We start from the raw sequence: 17,744 nt of genomic DNA, 5'->3' as shown, positions 1-17,744 counted from the left end.
TTTTTCTTTTTCTTTTCTTTTTTTTTGCACTTTTCTTTCACCTATGATCTAACGCATACGCAGACAATCAATATGCCCACCCATTCGATCCTTGCAGCCATCGAGGAGAACTTTCACCATTGGCTTGCCCAGCCGATTCAGGTGCCTACTGGTCTTGTATAGTTGTTTGGCGGTATAGCAAAAAATGGATACGGCGAGATAGGTTTGTCCTTTGAAGAGGCCCCCGGCATATGGACCGAAAGCAGGAGGTATTATCGCTTAGCCGTGTACCTGGCTGACAATTCCGTCGCATCGCATATTATAGAGCGGATCCGCGGCGTTCAAGCGTTTTCCGGGTGAGGCAGGTGATAGACAAACAGCTGATAACTGGTCCCAGGACACCAGTCCATCTGGCATTATGGTAATTTGTCTAGCACAATATCGAGATGTGGCCCCGAACCAAGGTCCTGCCACACTTCTCAGCTGCGCGGCGACTTGGTACAGAGAAACAGGCCCGAGACCAACAATTGCGACGCGAACCACAAAGTGGAAACGTTGATGCAGCGCCCGCAGCCTATTGTTCTTACTGACAATGCAAGATGCTCGCAGGCATCACCTTTGAACAAGGAGTACTTTGACTAATCTAGACTTGACTACTTAGCAGCGGACAGGACGCCCTAAAATCGCGGTCAATATAATTGTATTTCGGTAGTGTGAAGTACACTCCCTAAAATGGTATATCTCTGGGTTCATGTTAATAAATATGGCATGGCATGAGTATAGAGAAAAGCTAGGTAGCCAGGCTACGAGGGGAAAGTCAATATGGTTCTCCATATCCCGTAAAAACCAACCCATAACCCTTTCTGGCCAGAACATACCAACCAACACAACGGCAGGAAATAGCTTGTGACCACGAGTATAATTTCTGCCTACACCTCGTCCGTTACTTCTTGCCAGGGAAAAGCCTCTCTCAACGGTCATCTGATTCATTGTTGAGGTGAGATGTCTTCCAACAACAGATATATTGACAACTCAAATCAGTTATCTACCCTTTCTAGGTATAAGGGTATCAGTTGAAGGATCTAGTAGCTGAGTACAGGACGTCGTGCTGGCTTAGCTTAGCCTTCCAAGGCTGATGAAGATGTTTATCTTCTTGTGGCCCCCACCTTATCACGACCGAAATCCCCCATTGAGATAGTCCTGTTTGGAATCAGTATATCCCGTGATGCTTACTTTACAGAGTAAGCGGCACAGTAGTTAGCAGGGATTGAGAGCCCCCAGTGATGGCGAATGACAACCCAGCCCGGCGGCAAGGGATGGGCTTGTTAACGGGTTTGCATAATTTGGGACTGGGCTTAGAGAAGAGATGCAGGACACATGATTTTACATTGGGCCAATCATACTAATATGGCTACGTGATCATCCTCTGTCAGGACACTGTACTTAACGCGGCAGCTGTATAGGTCCCAGAGAGAAAAGAGCAAGAACATGCCGCGGTATATGCTTGTAAAGCCAGGTACGGTACATCATCTAACTCAGCGAGATTCTGATGGCGGCTGAGAGACCATGGGCTACTAGGCCTGAGTATACAGGGACAATGTATTCTCAGAGGCCCTTTCTAACCTGACTTTTAGGCCGTGCCTGCGAAGTTATTCGTGGGCCATGACCCCGTGCAACTTGACCCTCAGGGTATTTATATCAGTGATCCGCCTTTCTTTTGGCTCGTCTATATCATCTTCCAGCTTGGGCCCATCTGTATACAGGAACAGAAGTGGCAGCGGGTCATTTTTCCACCTGGGTGCTCTTTTGTGTTGCGTTTTCCACACCGTGCCAGAGAACGCTAAAGTTCCCAACACCCAGATAAAGATAGGAAGCGAAATCCACTGCCATCGCACGGCAATATGAGTGACTGTCACCTCGGACCGCCCGTAAGTAGTATCCTGCGAATCCCGAAAGGTCTTCGAGATTGCCTGTGCAATATTTAACATGGTACGGTTAAATCTGCCCGGCTCAACATCACAGGATCCGTTGCACGATTTCCTTCCCTCGCGATGGAACGCCTGAAGGACGTCGTTGGATGCATACAGAGCTGCCTCGGGTTCTGTCGACGTATACCCGTAAGCGGTTGTATTCTGCCAGTAGTAGCCGTTGAGGATGGCGCGGAGGAATTTCCCGATGGCCTTCTCGGCTAAAAGGGTGTAGTTGAAGACTTTGTTATATGGTAGATTTAGGTGCGCCAATTCTCTAGGCCAGGGTGGATAGAAGTGCCATTGGTAGTCGGTGTTGTTAGTGTAGGCGAAATCTGTATATCTGTCAAGGTAATCGGGATCATCGGTGTAATTCATTTTGACTAGGGTACGATATGGCCAGACTTCAATTGTTTCTTCGCTGTACTTGTTGTCCTTGACGGACGCACGAAAACTGCGGACGATAGGCTCGATCATGCACTCTGTGGCTTCCCACCTGATGCCTACCGGCGACTCAGAATAAGAGATCAAGGGCTCGACGAACTGGATAGCACTGGTTGTCGTGTTCGTGTATATGATAGCCTGCGAAGAGGCTGCGGCTTTCACAACAAAGCCTACTGCTTGAGCGAGATCGCTTTCTGGTTCATAAGGCAGAACCCATGCGTCAATCTGGCTCTTTGGAAGACTTGCAGTGCAATTGAGAACTCTATAGCTAGCCGGCCCTGTTTCTAGGACTATACTCTCACACGACTGCATCAGGTGCTCGGTGATATTGGCGCACAGAACCCTGGTATCCAAGGAGACTACCAGATCCCACGTGCAGTTAGTGGATGAGCATTCATACCGAGGTATCGACCAGGGAGTTTCTGTGTCCCTGCTGAAGAAGACATTGTATACGTTCGTTTTGAGCGCGTATTCGACCGAGAAAGCTGGAATTTGGGGTTACATTAGTGTGATATCTCTTACCAGGTGGGCAGCCACCTACCATCCGTTTGGAACTGGCCGCCGTAGTTTCCGTAGTAGGAGGTGCTGGAAATCGTAGCGTTATTCGAAGTATCTGTCACTTTGCCCTCGTAGTACTGAACCAGGTTCTGGGCAAACGGATCGAATGCGAGTGACAGGATGACCGCCAGGCTGCCCACTACAGCAAAGTGTCTGAAACCATGGTGATTAGCAAATGAGAGTATATATTGCCATGTAAAGAGAAACATACCTGCCGCGGAGGGTCCAGATTAACTCAAGAGCCCCATAGGGGCCTCGGCTCGCTGCATCAAAGGTGCGAATATCTCTTATAGAATTTTCTTTCTCTGCGAACCATACCCATTTTGACTGGCCCAAGGCCTCACTGACGTAAAAGAGAATGCAGGCCTTTGAGATGGTGGATAGCCAGGAGATGAGAGAGTTAAGTGACATGTAGTACCAGTCCGGTTGGGGGCTTCCATCGTATATGGCAAGCACCGAAACTAGAGTTATGAGGGCACCAGCAGATACAATGGTCGCAACTATTTCAAGAATAAACCAGTTGTTGATTCTCAGTGCGATCGATTGGTCCCGGGTGACCTCGTGGATTGTCGACGTCGACGAGGGAATATGCTGGACGACCGAGTTTCCGTCATTAACGTCTTCTAGACACACCCAAGCATTTTCTAGCAGCTCCTGAGTATGCTCTAGGTCTTCAGTAGAGGGTGTCATTATTGCAAAAGGCTAGTCCTGCTTTCAAGGTGAATGCGAAACAAAATCACGGATTGATAAGGGTTCAGACGCAGTGTTAAGTAAAAAGAGGAGGGCTTAGAAGGCTGCGTCTGAGGATCAGCCTCGTACTGACCATGCATGCTTACGCAGTGGTTTCTGGCCCCCAAGCTTGGGCGATCATATAGTTAATGACTGCGCATCATTGGTTTAATTGAATATGTGAATTCGTTCCTCCAACCCAACTCCCCCTTTGTTATTCTTTCCAGTCGGCTACCTTCCTTGAGGGCGCAAAGAGTACATTCCGTACCAATCTCTAGGGGCTTTCGACGGCTGTGATGGTGATAGAGAAAGATTCTTGCGCCACTGGCGAGATCTTAACAAAAGGAAAAGAGCCACAATAATACCAACGAAGACAGCGACGCTCCCAATTGCTATCCCAGCAATCTCTCCAGAGGATAAATGGGCCGTCGAATTAGTTGTAGGTTCCTTGTCAGAAAATAGATCATACTGGTCTGGGGAGTTGGCGCTCCAGGCTGCAGGAATCAAGTCTCCCAATGGGCAACTTCCATTGGCACAGGGATTAATCGCACAGCATCCCAGAAACCTAGGGTTTGTGAAGTTGCAAGTGAACCAGCTATCATAATGAGAGTTGATGCAATTGTGAGGTTTGATTTTATTGTATGTAACCTCGTCAAATGAAGCAGGTCGAATATCGGGCTGCGGGCACGTTGAACTGATGGCATTATTGCAAGGAACGGAGGTGCAGCATCCCACGAAATAAGGCTCATCCGGACAGACATACCACTTGCCTCCTCGCGGGCAAGTAAAGTGGCAGTTAGGCGAGGCCCCATCGCAGGAGGACATAGTGGTGGTGGCCCTGGCTTAGGCAGGAAGGAAAACAGCGGGATGGCTTTATAGGTGATAAGAGGCAGATTTCTCTCATATCGTGCTTTAAGATGCAAATAAACAGAGTTTCATTAGGGCGACCACTTACATGTTGAGCCCATCCCCTTAGATACCTGTTCTATTTCTACTGCTTACTCTGACAGACCAGACTCAGCCTTGCCTTGGCTAATATCAGTGCTACATTCAGCCTCTGTCACAGCCCAATCATCTCCTGGACGCGCTGCAAGTCCCGCCCAAGTGTGACCCTCAATAATTGAGACTGCGCAAACTGTTGGGTTAGGAGGGTATATGATAAAGTAAACTTAGAATATTGATGCCTCCCTTGACGCCGATGCTCTCTTTTAGAAGTTGGGAGCCGTGTGACACTGAGGTAATGAGCAAATGGCCCCCAAGATTTGGATGGTAGTGCCCATGTTGAATAATACTATTTTCTTTTTCACTGCTTGCATCTCTGGATCCAGTCAATGAATTCCTGATCCTCTGCGTTATCAAGGTGCCGTTGCCCTCCTGCAAGGCTGAATTCCTCCAACCCTGGCCAGCGTTCGGAGACCTCCAAATCATTTCAGTGCCACCGCCTGACAGACTGTGAATCGCTCGGTTTTGGCTGTCCCTGATAGTCCCGGACAATGATGATAATGGACCAACCCTACTTGACCATGGACATGGGCTCGGCCTGGAGGACAACCTTGCCGGACTACTTTCCGGCTAAAAAAGGTGTTACACCATCATTCTGATCAATGGCGAAGGTGGTGGTAGGGTGAATGGGATGAAATGCCTTGAACTGGAAGAGACTGCGTGGTGTACGCCAACAACACACAGTGAACGCGCCCAGTGTCTTGAGCCAGTGTCTCCAGATCGAAGGTTGGGACATTATCGACCAGTTGAAAGCGGCCATACTGGAATTCTTTTGCATCTCGCTTTTCCTCAGCTCCAAGCACGTGCTCAGGAATTGGACGCAGTCGAAGCTGTTTCTGAGCGCCTCCCCTGTCGACGAGTTGAGCACCGATATACCTGTTTACCATTCGTGAGACGAATGATGCCTCGCTTGAGCGACTTTATCTGGCTGTAGAAGATACGTGATCTAATATACCGTTCTACTTCATAATTGGCTTTCGCTTCGCAGCAGTGCTGACTGGAGATGGCCGCGCCACTGGTCTGAGCGAGCTGGATGGCTATCTGCCCAGCATCCGGACACAGCCTCGACAGATCGGCTTCTCTCGAGACAGGCTGTTTCCATGATGCGCTGATATGCCGAAATTGCATCTGGTCTCTAAGCACCTCCAGCTGCGTTTGGTACTTGCAAATCCCCTGTTTTTCCGGGGCAAGGAAGTGAATAACTAGGTAGCTATCTCAGGGAAGTGTATATTATAAGTTGCCTACCCAGTTCTTATATCCCCGATTCCAAGGCCCTCAGCCCCAATAAGCTTCTAATACTTACTAACCTGCTTGCGGATGGGTATCTTGTGGAGCTAATATAAGCTCAACTCTACGGATGCTTTGCAGATGGTTTTGACAAGCTTACAGGAGGGTGGGCGAACATAGAAACCCTGACGATTCTAGTCCGTCAGACTACGCAAAATTGTCATGCGCAGTCAGGCAGTCAGCGCACAACAGCGAATCGGAACTCTATCCATCGTCCGACTCTGGTCGCCGGCATAAGCGCAGGCCGCAGGCATCTGCCCAAGCATCAATTGCGAGTGTCCTGTAGAGCACTGGCGGAGGCCCGCCGTCCTCGTGCAATGCTTTGGTTCTCTACGGGTAGCCGCTTAGGTATTGCCTTGATCGTACTTCATTGGTTATGATGCTACGAGCGGGCATACCCACTGGTTGAAGCCGGACTCATGGCACACTCTCCTTGAGCTCCAGGTCACTCTTCACTGCTATCAAGCTATTTCTTCACAGCTTCCTGGGCTGGGGCTTGGGTACTCTGTCTCTTAGAGTCAGGTATTTGTCGCCACTCCATTGCCCAACTTGTTATCCAAGCAAGGGCTGGCGCGGCAAGCGCCACCCAGAACACGTTCCGTAACGCAGAATTAAATGCATCGACCACGTCATTCATCAGCGCTGGGGGAACAATCGCCCTGAAACCACTTGCACCTGCCGCTACTACGGCCGCACCGTCTATTCCATGCACCTTGCTGAGATTCTGCAGAAGCCCATCAGTAAAGAGGTTCTGCCCAACGCTAGGAGCAAGCGCGCCCCCGAGCATTTGGAAAAACATAATCATGACAAGGCCTGTTGGTATATCTGACTTTCTGAGGACAACCTGCACAGCCAGGATGGGCATTTGGCTACAGATGCCATAGCCGAGCCCAGACAGGATTTGGAACCCAATCCAGTGTCCACGCGGACTGTCGCCACGGACTAGTTGATATAGACCTCCTCCGGTAGCCAAGACGAGCGATCCGATCCACATGAACGGTACATAATGCCCATATTTCGATGCTATAGAGCCCGCGCAGAGCGTACCGAGGCTGTTTGACACGATCAATGGGAGCAGATTGATACCAGAATCTCTGGCATTTGTGTTTCTGACCGACTGGAAGTATATGGGCCAGAAATAAGATTGTAGTACTATAGCCACCTGAACAAGCATCATGAAACCGCACGATGCCGATACGGTACGACTTCGGAAGATGCGAAGAGGGATAGTCGAGCTAGGAAAATCTTAGCAAGCATGATGGGAAAGTTGCCTTTAAATGAGCAGGGCTAGAAAATGCAAAAAAAAAGGAACCAACCTTTCTTTTGCATGAAATTGCAAGCACAAGAAGGTAATCAGGAGTAGACCGAACCCGATTAGGCACCCGAACACCTTGGCATCAGACCATGGGTGGACAATGCCGCCCCATTGCAGGGCCAAGTTCAAACATGTTGTTGCACCGAGAAGCAGAATAGCGCCTGGAAGGTCGAGTTGGCGTAGCTTCTGGACCCAAGGTAAGTCCCCCTTTACTGCGGGTGGAGGCTCCCTCAAGGCGAACAAGACCAGAACCAGCCCGACGGCACCGAAGGCTTGAAATAATTTCCAGTTAGTGATTATGGGAGAATCTATGGGTTTGTTTCATCGATAGGCTTACGCAGATTGATCCAGAAGATAAACCGCCAAGTTAGGACCTGATTATCGGTGATCGAACCACCTACGAGGGGTCCAATAACCGATCCAATATTGTACATGCCCAAGACAATAGGGGACAGCATGGCCTGCTTTTTCAAAGACACGCAATAGGACAGAATAGTCGTCGTCCCGCTAACCAGACCAGCGGCGCCGAGGCCTGAGACTGCGCGCCCTATGATGAGCGTCATAGAATTCTGGGCGACCGCTGAGACGATGGAGCCGAGTTCGAAGACGGCCAACGAAGTACAGTACACCCATTTAATATTGTAGAAAGCGTAAAAGCGGCCGCAGGTCGGAAGTAGCGCCATCTGCGCGATCAAGTAAGAAGAGCCATACCATCCGATATCGTTCAGGCTCTGGAAGTCGCTGGTGATCTGGGGTATCGCCGTCGCTTGAGTATGACAATTAGGTCTGATGCACCCTTCGCCAGATCAGGGGCGGACGAACCTAGAATGGTGTTATCAATAGCGAGAACGAAGCAGATCGCCATAAAGGCGGCGGTCAAGGAAGTGAGAGTCCATCCTTGCATATGACCAGTTGCAGGCTGCTCTTCACTTTGTTCGGTGTTGGTTGCGTCCGACTTTACCGCAGCAGGATGCGTAGTCTCTGGTGCACTTTCTATCATGCTGTTCCGGAGAATGATAGATTATCAACGCTTGAAAAATGTGTATGATAACAATGGATTCCAAGTCTGGTAACTTTATATAGAACGAAAGTTTTTAGGGCCCGGGCAGCCAGCTAGGGACAGAATTATGCCCCGTAATTGATAAGTGAAAACTCCTTTAATTAAGTAGGTGCACGAGCCGATCGCAGGCTTGTCTCTGCTTATACTATTGCACGGTGCTATACCGCCATTACGATCCTTTCACGCGGATTGAGGGACTGGCCATATTCCCAGTCCCTGACTTAGCGGGGTACGTGGGCCCTGGGGCTATATATGTATGCATATAAGCTGTAGACGCGACGACATACCATATTCAGCCTATAATTCGCTTTACCCACCACCCCTGTTAGAAACTAGCTTCGAGTTAATCTAATAAAGTAGGGTTTGATTGGAGTTTTCAGTCTAAGCTCCCTGAAAGCCAATAGACTGACGCTGCACTTATGTCGAAGAGGAAGTCGGCCCAGGCCGAGGCTTGCCACCAACATTGGGCAGTTACGATTCGCCATCGAAAGCTCGTAATTTCTTGTGCTTGGCCGATAAATAACTCCTGTTCGCTTCTGTGCAGGAACACTGGGTGTCGTCAGGCTGGCGCTGCGTCCGCCATGGTTGACAACGATGGAGGGTAGGACCGCAAGGATTGGGTCATATTGTCACGCTGCGCATCTGATAGACGCTTGGTGACGATGGCAGCAGCCCCCTCGCCCCAGACGGTGGCCTGAGCGTCGGCTGAGAACGGCTGGCATTGGCCACTGGGCGCCATGCCCTGGAGCCGACTGAACTCAACATGGACACCGGGAGACAGCAACAGGCTGACGCCTCCAGCCACCGCCAGATCACACTCTCCCTGGCGTAGTGCAGTACAGGCTAGGTGGGTTGCGACTAATGACGATGAACATGCCGTATCCACTGTGAGGGCTGGCCCCTCAAGGCCAAGCACCAGGAGACCCGGCCAGACATGGTAGCTCCCACAAAGCCAGTGCCTGCATACCCATCAAGATCATCTAGACCTTTGTTGGAGTGTGGATAATTACGGTAGGCTGGGATGCTGCTGATGCCTATATATGTCCCCTTCTGGCTGCCGCGCAATTGCTTTGTAGTGTAGCCCGCACGTTCGAATGCTTCCCAGCAGGTTTCTTACATCATGCATTGCATCGGATCGAGCGATCGCGCCTCCTGTGGCGAAATCCCAAAGAAGGCCACGTCAAAAGCATCAATGGAGTCGATAAAGCCACCTCAACGACAGTACGACTTGGCCCCTCGCCTGCGGGTCAGCGTCGTATAGTGCATCGGCGTCCCAGCGATTCTTGGGGACTTCAGTAATCGCATCAACCCCGTTATCAAGCAGCTCCCAATACTCGTTCGGGGCGGTAATGACCTTGGGCAACCGGCATGCCATTAATATTATAGCGATACTTTCAGTTTGCTGTACGAGAGCGCGTACAGGTCGTGGCTACGAATTGATCTGGCTGGGTTCGGACAAGTACGCAGCCAATCCTTTGATGGTGTAGTGCTCAAACAATTTCGCTGGCAAGATTGACCGCTGGAGGAGCTTTTCGAGCTCCGTCTGGACACGGACAACGCGTAGAGAATCGCCGCCTATCTCACAGAAGTTGTCGTTAATATCGATGCGGTCGTGGCCGAGGACATCGCACCAGATGGTCAGGACATCGCGCTCCAGCTCCGTAGCAGGTTTGGTGATGACTTCCACCCGGGACATAGGATCTGGCAGGGCTTTACGGTCGATTTTGCCATTCGGGGTCAGCGGGAATGCGTCCAGCTCGACGAAGAACGCTGGTACCATATACGTAGGCAGCCGCTCAGCCAACCATGGACGAAACAAGCGGCCCAAATCTGGCTTGGGCACCTCTCCAGCCTTGGGCACGTTCGCGTATTCCGCGAACGTCGTGATATCTGCTTTGGGTAGATGAAGGCTAGATCTGGAGTCTCGCCATGGCGCCAGATCATGGCGTCGAAACTCCAGACGTCGCCAGAACGACTGGGAAGAAGCGCGGCCTCCAAACCTGAGCTTGTTACCGTCTCCTTCAAATTGTGCGGGTCAACCCAAGATAAACTAGGGCACGCAGATCTGCCAAAGGCCGCGCCAACTCGATCGTGCACGCCGCGCAGCCGGCCGTTTGGGATGTTCAGGCGCAGCGTAGTCCCATCCGTCACCGTGATGCTATCTGATAGAGAATCTAGGTCGAGCCCTTCGGCTTGCCAATCCATCTCTTTGGCCTGCATCGGGACATCGTTGTGGTTTTCGATGTGTAGGACGACATCATAGCGATAACGGGTCATCTCGTTCTCGTAACAGCCGTCGCGAAGCATGACATCTACGCGAGTGATGCGCGGAAGCAGCGTAGGAATGTTGGCAAAGAATTCTGGAGAGATGACCAACTCTCGTTCTTTCATTACTGTTTCTCTAGAACGACTAGCCAACTCTGAAGGAGGGATATGCCCGTTGGTGCGGAAGTGCAACGCATCGGCATGAAAGATTTCCAGCAGCCGCAGGTCGCGCACATCGCCAAAGTATATCCGGCCATTATCAACGGCCTCGGTTGCCCACTTCAGTACTGACACCAGGTAGTCGATGCTTGGGAAGTACTGGATTACTGAATTGACGATGACCGTGTCAAAGGCCGCGTCGACTACGAGCAGGTCATGAGCGGGGCGATGCTCGCACAGGACATTGGACAACGACCCGAGGCGCTGGCGGGTGAGCTCTACGGCCTCGACGGACGCGTCCATGGAGTGGTAAAAGTGGCAGTGCGGTGCGATGCTGAATAGCATCAATCCGCTGCCCGAGCCGATCTCGACCACCCCCTGTGGAGCATACAACAAGACCCGGCTGACGGAGCTGGACTGCCAATCGCGCATTTCATTCATGGAGAACTGCCGGCCATCGTAGCTATTCTGCCAGCCTGCGAGGTTGAGGAGGGCATCGTGGTTCTCGGCTCCGTAGACATGGTCCCAGGCACGCGCCCACTCTGTGACACTGCGAGTCTGCGTTTCGTCCACGGCATGCCGAGTCGCTCGGACACAGTAGGCAACGAGACAGTCATCCAGGCTGATCACCAACGCCCTGGAGATACTGGCATGGCCGGTGATGGCCGCCTCAGTATCGCTGGGTTCGATCCGAAAACCCCGGATCTTCAGTTGGTCATCGGTGCGGCCCAGCACGCTCAGTTTTCCCGGAGCATTGAAACGAACCACATCGCCAGTTCTGTCTATGATCCCTGGCCTGAAAGGGTTTTGGAGAAACCGCGAGCAGGTGAGTTTAGGGTTGTTGTGGTAGCCCCGGGCCACGCCTGCGCCGCCAATGTACAACCCTCCTGCAGACCGAAGTGGTACTGGAGAGAGGTCTGTATCCAGGACATAGAGCTGTGTGTTGGCGACTGGGCTCTCGACAATAATATCATCACCGTAGCGCACCCTCCATATACTAGCCCACACTGTCGCCTCCGTTGGGCCGTACATATTCCACACCGCGTCAGCGCAGCAAAGCAGGCGATCAGCAAGTCGGCGGGAGAGCGCTTCATTACCACAGAGAATCTTGTCCAGTCTAGGGGTACCGCACCAACCCGGTCTGGGTATGCCTTCTGGCATGCACTCATCCTGCTGGAATATCGTTTTACTTGGTACTAGCGTATCTTCGTTGAAAATTGAAAAATACTAGTGGGAATACATATCTCATTGCTTCGTTTCAGCTCTCTGACTCCGGGTGCTTGTTACGAACTGATGGTACCATCGCCATCAAGTGACGCCACTCTCCAGCGAGGCTTCATGCACTGTTATCGTTTATAGCAGACTTGCAACACTCATAATAGCTGGGATTCGAATCCAGTAAGCGCGGGGCTGCACAATACTGATGACGATGTTGCATGAGAGAAAAGCCCTGCCTGGACAACTGCAGATCGAGGCAGGGGTTCAATTCTGGGGCTGAGGTATAAGTAATGGCTAGTATGCACTAGGTAGTGCTTATTCTGGACCTTGATGCCTCCATTTTCCGGACCCCGATAGTGGACCGGACGCTATATCGACGCAATTTACCTCTGAAAAGCACGCTGTTACTTCTGTCCAAATGAAACACAACCCATGTCACATACTGCAAGACTAATCACGCCCTTTTTCATTTTTGGACCCATTCATATGCCATTTGGTTATTGCACCTCGGTTTCGATGGTCTAGTTGTCTTAGCGGAATGGCAGCTGGGATATATTACAACGCAGGCTAGAGGTGATTCCAGCACGGGGAGATTGAAAGGACCCATGATCCCGGAGGAAACAGTCTCTGGGCCTATAGCAATAAAGTGACACCTTACAGGCTTGCGATTATGGACTGGCGTAAGGTCTTTAGTAGATCTCGCATGATCCCAACTTCATACCCATTTCCACTGCCTCTAATTGCGAACCTCCAGCAGCCCAAGAGCACATATCAGGTCCTGACTCGTATACTGGCAAAACAAGATGACAAGCAAACTGCAAGAACAAAAACCTAACGGCATGGTCTCCCGACCCGATTTGGACGCCCCCCACTTCCTGCACAACTCGCTCGTCTCGATCCTCCTACTGTAGTCTCCGCGTCCGGCTCCTACATGAGTCTTTCGACGGGCCAGCGTGTGCTGGACGCCTGCACCGGCGCAGCCGTCGCGGTCATTGGCCACGGGAATCCCGACGTACAGGCCGCCGTCATGGAGCAAATGTCCCGTCTCTGGTACACGCATACTGTGGCGTTCACGACGCCCATCGCAGAGGCCCTGGCAGACACTCTTCTTGAGGGCAACCCATACGGCCTGAGCCGAGCGTTCTTCGTCTGCTCCGGCAGCGAGGCCGTGGACTCTGCGCTCAAGCTGGCGCGGCAGTACTACGTCGAGATCGATCAGCCGCAGCGCCGGCATATCGTGGGCCGCCAACGCTCTTACCACGGCATACTGTCGGGGCGCTGAGCGTGGCCAGCCATGTGGCGCGCCGAGCGCCCTTCAAGGACGCCCTGATCCTCGACAACGTCAGCTACGTCAATCCGACATACGCGTACTGCGGGCAGCGCGCGGACGAGACCGAGGACACCTACGCGGCACGGCTGGTCCAGGAGCTCGATGATAAGTTCCAGGATATCTGTCCTAACAATGTCATTGCATTCATATCGGAGCCTGTAGGCGGCGCCATGGACGGTTCCTCACGGCCCCCCGGGGATACTACCGGGGAGTGCGCCGGCGGTGTGACCAGTAGGGCATCCTGCTGATCTTCGTCGAGGTAATGTGTGGCAGTGGCCGGTCAGGCACCTATTTCGCGTTCGAGCAGGAGGGCCCGGCGTGTACCCAGACTTGATCACGCTCGGCAAGGGGCTGGGCGGGGGGTATGCGCCCATCGGCATTTTCCAAAACAATGATATTCCGGTGAGCAGAGAGGTTGCCCTTTATACGCCTGTTCTGGATATATCTGGCACGGAGAGTGCCGAGCAACGTAAAGTGCCAGGTATGAGGCATTTTATTGCTACCAATCATGTATAGAAACTTATCAGCTACCTCAGCCCTCTACAATCTTGCCTTGGCAGGTCCCTGGGTGGAGGGCAGAAGGTCTCTAATATCCTCTGCAGCCTCATTGAGGTAAAAGCTCATCCGCTCGCTTCCAAGGCCCTTCGAGACCACATTGTAATGGATGCTGTGATTTACTAGCAGCAATTCTTCAGTCTTAGGAATGGTGAGGTACCTGTTTCCCTTGATCGTATATGCAATCCCCCATTTATTGGGAATAACCTGACTCCAGCCAAATCCGCTAAAAAATTCTGAGGTCACTTGAGGTTGAGATATACCATGTGCTCGAATAGCTGTATGCAAGATCCTTGAAGATAGGCGGAACCACATCCTCTGAACCGAGCAGCTTCTTTAGCCCAAGCAGATGGCGTTCGACGCCCTTCCAGTCCGCTGCAGCAGAAAAGTACTCGACGTGCGCTTTGAGGGCCCTGTGAAACAAAGCGGCAGTCTCCTGGACATTAACGGAAGAATCAACCATGGCCTTGCAGAACGCTACCGGCTCGTCGGAGACGGTGCGACAGACTTCTGTGCGTCCTTGTTGGATCGACGCGTCATGACGGGCTCGTAAGTCGGTCTGCTCCTGCCATACATCTTGTAGTAGGCTAACTGGGTGATCATCTGGACATAGGCGTCTGGAGAGCATCCCAGCTTCTTGATCTTTGCCGTAGCCTTGGTAGGCTTTAACAGCCAGCTCGTGGGTACCAATGACTTCACTAAAATCCTTCTGGGCGCGCTCAATGTCGGCTAAGATCTCCTTGTTGACGTGGAATTTGATCTCAGCGGGATCCGGAATGTTTGAGCGGACTGAAGAGTCGGAGAAATCGAGCTTGTTGTTGAAGATAGCGTCATTCACGTATTCGTTCAGCCGGTGAGTAGAGGTCCCGTCCATCATGAAATGTTCGCCCATAAACCCAGCGATCCCATTATCGTTGATAATAAACTGGCAAGGCTTGTCATATCACCGGTTTTCGCCATCGCCGTGCCAGTACTGGTGTGCGCGCTCTTTCAGGGTCACTGGAGCTGCATCGTCCAGACAGACAACGAACGCAGCTGCCTCAATCACTTTCATAGACTTTGCATTGATCGGGTGGACTTTCAACAATGTACCTCTTGCGTCTGTCCAGATGTCGCGGTTTCCCGAAGTCAGGGCACCGACCGGAGCTACCTTTTCCGCCACCTCGTAGACAGGGCGGATCTGCTGCTCCAACTCTGAATTATTCAGCTTCTTTCCATCCACTTCGTGCAAAACATTAAAGAACTGGTTCTTGCGGATGACGAGGATGTATTTGTTTTCGGCAGGGGAGTTTTTGATCGGGTAATCGGCAGGTCAAGCGGGCACTCTGCAGGCATTAAATTGGACGGATGGATCACATGTGGAATTACAGAGTATTCGACCGTAAGTAAGTGGAGTGCATAAGCACACCATATATCTGAATCCAATTAATGGTGGTATCTTCTACGCCTGGGATCTGGTAACAAAAGTACTCCCAGTGGTCATCTGGGATGGTGCCGAGACGCTATTCTATCTTCGGCGGTGGAGCCCCTGGTGGGTCCACGGGTGACTTAGGAGCGGGCCGGCCGCTTCCCGCTCTTGGCATCCACACGCCGAGTCCAATCAAGCTCAGTTAACCACGTCCCGAGGGCGAGCCGAGATTGCTCGTCTCGGAAACGCCAGGACGCTCCGTTCACGATTGCTTCTGCTTAATCGAGCGCCATTCGATCAAGAGACTTCCCACAATTGTGGTGCAAGCCAGTGCGACAGTCAGGTACCAGGTCCGAACCAGGCTCCTATCAATACCAATTACGGCCTCATCCCACCGCTGCACGGGGACCAGCTCCTTAAGATCACCGAGTCCATGGTATTCAATATCCGCAGGGGTCAGGCCAGGCACAATGTCCCTTAGACTCGACGATAATTCGTTAGTAAAGATTACCTGCGCAATACCGATAAATACCGCCGGTCCCATACTCTGCCCGAACAAAATGACCCCGATACCGAGGTTCACATCGCCGGGACTTAGTGTGGCTTGTACCGCGATTTGAGAACCTTGGAAACCGATGCCTCCGCTGAAGCCAGCAAACCCTGAATAAAGGATGATCTGGGCGAGGGATAAATGGGGTTTGTATGTGGTCATCAAGCCGGCGGCAATGGGCATGCATATAGAGCCGAAGATCATGAAGGGGGCGTAGTATCCAAACATGGAGGTGCCGATGCCCTGGAGGAAAAGCCCGAGCATCATTCCAAGTAGGATGGGGATCATCAGATAGCCGCTCTCGCCTGGGGTCTAACAGCAGACAACATGGTTAGTGCACTTCTCGTAGTCGCGAATCGGCCACTTTTCAATGACATACCCGGGATTGCACGATTTGATAGTATGTTGGTAAGTACCACTCAAGAAGGTTTGTCATTGAATTTGTGCATGCTGTGTAGATGAAACCCGCGATGACATTCCGGCTTTTGATGACGCGAAACGGGAGTGCGGCTGAGTCTCCACGTCGGTACTGATTCAGGAAGAAGGTGATTAGCAATACGCCGAATACAACAAACAACCCAATTACTTTTTCGTCGGACCAGGGGTACTTCGTTCCCGCCCAGGAGAGCGCGATGAAGAGTGCGGTGAGAGACGGGATGAACAAGCAGTTGCTGACTAGATCTAGTGCTCTGATCTTTTGGATCAATGTAAGGTTGTCCTCTCGACGGGTTGGAGGATCTGAAAGCAGGAAAACCATGGCTGCCAGTGATACGGCACCAATGGGAAGGTTGATCCTAGCCAAGAGTTAGATCAATATGAAGCTACCGTGGGCAAGCCTGTGACGAGCGACGGATACCAGAAACACCATCTCCAGCCCAGGGACTGCGTCAATGCACCGCCCACTATCGGCGCGGTTATGATAGCCAGAGATTCAACGCATGACATCAAGCCTACATACACTGGTCGCTTGTCCAGCGGCAGAATCTGCACGGCGACTGCGAAACACCCGGCCAGGTTTCCCGCGAACCCAAGGCCGGTGACTGTCCTCCCGATGACGAACATCATTGACGACGCCGCGGTAGCACAGAGTAAAGAGCCGACCAGGAAGATCACCACACTCGTCAAGAAGACTGCTTTGATGGAGAAGATTTGATATAACTTTGCGAAGCCGAACTGGAACGCACAGGTGCAGAGTCGAAAGGCGGACGAGTACCAACCAACATCGGCTACCGTGTGGAAGTGGTCTGTGATGCTTGGCACGGCGGTCGCGACAATGTTGGCGTCGAGGCCGCCAAGAATCAGGGTCACGCAGAGGGCGAGGATGGTGAACCAGAATTCAGTGCCTTTTGGGTAGTTCGGCTCCGTGTCCGGGCTGGGTTCAAAGTCGAGGGATTCAATTGGCGGTACCGCGGCTGCGGTAGATGTCTGTTGACCCGGTGAGGGCTGCTGGTCGGGCAGTACGACAGGCGCCTCATGCTTCGATATTCTGTCCTCCGTGGTGACCGGGTTCGCCATAGTGCGCGATGGGATTTGGGACTGTAATGTGAAGAGGAGAGAAGAGATGGACGGACTAAGAACATATTACCGGATCAGTCAGGCATGTGATTGCCTACTATTCTATCAACCAGAGGAGGTTCCTCCTTACTAATCATGTCCAGCACCTCGCTCGTTTGTGTATCTGTGTGATGCTTTACACTGTTTGTATAGCAGGGATATCTGTTTGATGCCTTATACCGTTTGTATGGCAAGGATATCTCCTGTATATCGAGGACCTTTTCTTTTTTTCTTTTTTTAATTTGAAAAGGTATAAATTGCCTATACAGACTGTTGTGAATGCTCAGAGGGGAAAGGGCAGAAGGAAGCTGTATCAACTACACGGACGTAGCCTACTAAGGATCGGATGCCATATGACGATTGA

The 17,744-nt window shown here is 51.7% G+C and overlaps 8 protein-coding genes across 8 annotated transcripts; 1 reads left to right on the top strand and 7 right to left on the bottom strand.

Moving 5' to 3' along the window:
* Window positions 1–1,472: 1,472 nt before the first annotated feature.
* BDW70DRAFT_167205 (DUF3176 domain-containing protein) lies at window positions 1,473–3,806 on the bottom strand. Its single transcript, XM_073742175.1, has 3 exons — window positions 3,160–3,806; window positions 2,932–3,101; window positions 1,473–2,875 (listed from the first exon to the last, which is right to left on the bottom strand). The coding sequence occupies exons 1-3, from the start codon at window positions 3,636–3,638 to the stop codon at window positions 1,629–1,631; spliced, it is 1,896 nt and encodes a 631-aa protein (XP_073590714.1). The 5' UTR covers window positions 3,639–3,806; the 3' UTR covers window positions 1,473–1,628.
* A 102-nt stretch (window positions 3,807–3,908) lies between these two features.
* On the bottom strand, window positions 3,909–4,631 carry BDW70DRAFT_167201 (uncharacterized protein; the record flags this gene model as incomplete). Its single annotated transcript, XM_073742174.1, has 1 exon — window positions 3,909–4,631. Exon 1 carries the CDS (start codon window positions 4,500–4,502, stop codon window positions 3,909–3,911), a length of 594 nt encoding a protein of 197 aa, XP_073590713.1. The 5' UTR covers window positions 4,503–4,631.
* Window positions 4,632–6,119: 1,488 nt separating this feature from the next.
* On the bottom strand, window positions 6,120–8,477 carry BDW70DRAFT_31953 (MDR family MFS transporter). The gene is made up of 4 exons (XM_073743742.1): window positions 8,104–8,477; window positions 7,619–8,047; window positions 7,283–7,553; window positions 6,120–7,201 (listed from the first exon to the last, which is right to left on the bottom strand). The coding sequence occupies exons 1-4, from the start codon at window positions 8,279–8,281 to the stop codon at window positions 6,433–6,435; spliced, it is 1,647 nt and encodes a 548-aa protein (XP_073590712.1). The 5' UTR covers window positions 8,282–8,477; the 3' UTR covers window positions 6,120–6,432.
* Window positions 8,478–8,781: 304 nt separating this feature from the next.
* BDW70DRAFT_145717 (uncharacterized protein) lies at window positions 8,782–9,251 on the bottom strand. The gene has a single exon (XM_073738467.1). The coding sequence runs from the start codon at window positions 9,078–9,080 to the stop codon at window positions 8,901–8,903; it is 180 nt and encodes a 59-aa protein (XP_073590711.1). The 5' UTR covers window positions 9,081–9,251; the 3' UTR covers window positions 8,782–8,900.
* A 519-nt stretch (window positions 9,252–9,770) lies between these two features.
* BDW70DRAFT_165012 (uncharacterized protein) lies at window positions 9,771–11,797 on the bottom strand (the record flags this gene model as incomplete). The annotated part of the gene is made up of 2 exons (XM_073741627.1): window positions 9,771–10,341; window positions 10,401–11,797. 2 exons carry the CDS (start codon window positions 11,795–11,797, stop codon window positions 9,771–9,773), a joined length of 1,968 nt encoding a protein of 655 aa, XP_073590710.1.
* Window positions 11,798–12,914: 1,117 nt separating this feature from the next.
* On the top strand, window positions 12,915–13,561 carry BDW70DRAFT_165011 (pyridoxal phosphate-dependent transferase; the record flags this gene model as incomplete). The annotated part of the gene is made up of 2 exons (XM_073741626.1): window positions 12,915–13,252; window positions 13,276–13,561. 2 exons carry the CDS (start codon window positions 12,915–12,917, stop codon window positions 13,559–13,561), a joined length of 624 nt encoding a protein of 207 aa, XP_073590709.1.
* Window positions 13,562–13,934: 373 nt separating this feature from the next.
* Window positions 13,935–15,149, bottom strand: BDW70DRAFT_31887 (acyltransferase ChoActase/COT/CPT). Its single transcript, XM_073743741.1, has 2 exons — window positions 14,029–15,149; window positions 13,935–13,980 (listed from the first exon to the last, which is right to left on the bottom strand). Exon 1 carries the CDS (start codon window positions 14,758–14,760, stop codon window positions 14,095–14,097), a length of 666 nt encoding a protein of 221 aa, XP_073590708.1. The 5' UTR covers window positions 14,761–15,149; the 3' UTR covers window positions 13,935–13,980; window positions 14,029–14,094.
* A 389-nt stretch (window positions 15,150–15,538) lies between these two features.
* Window positions 15,539–17,341, bottom strand: BDW70DRAFT_154599 (major facilitator superfamily domain-containing protein; the record flags this gene model as incomplete). The annotated part of the gene is made up of 3 exons (XM_073739889.1): window positions 15,539–16,138; window positions 16,206–16,620; window positions 16,785–17,341. 3 exons carry the CDS (start codon window positions 17,339–17,341, stop codon window positions 15,539–15,541), a joined length of 1,572 nt encoding a protein of 523 aa, XP_073590707.1.
* Between the last annotated feature and the right edge of the window lie 403 nt (window positions 17,342–17,744).

This window comes from Aspergillus foveolatus (assembly GCF_047715535.1).
Source record: "Aspergillus foveolatus strain CBS 279.81 unplaced genomic scaffold BDW70scaffold_177, whole genome shotgun sequence".
Taxonomy (NCBI): Eukaryota; Fungi; Ascomycota; class Eurotiomycetes; order Eurotiales; family Aspergillaceae; genus Aspergillus; species Aspergillus foveolatus.
This window is presented reverse-complemented; position numbering and strand designations above follow the sequence as displayed.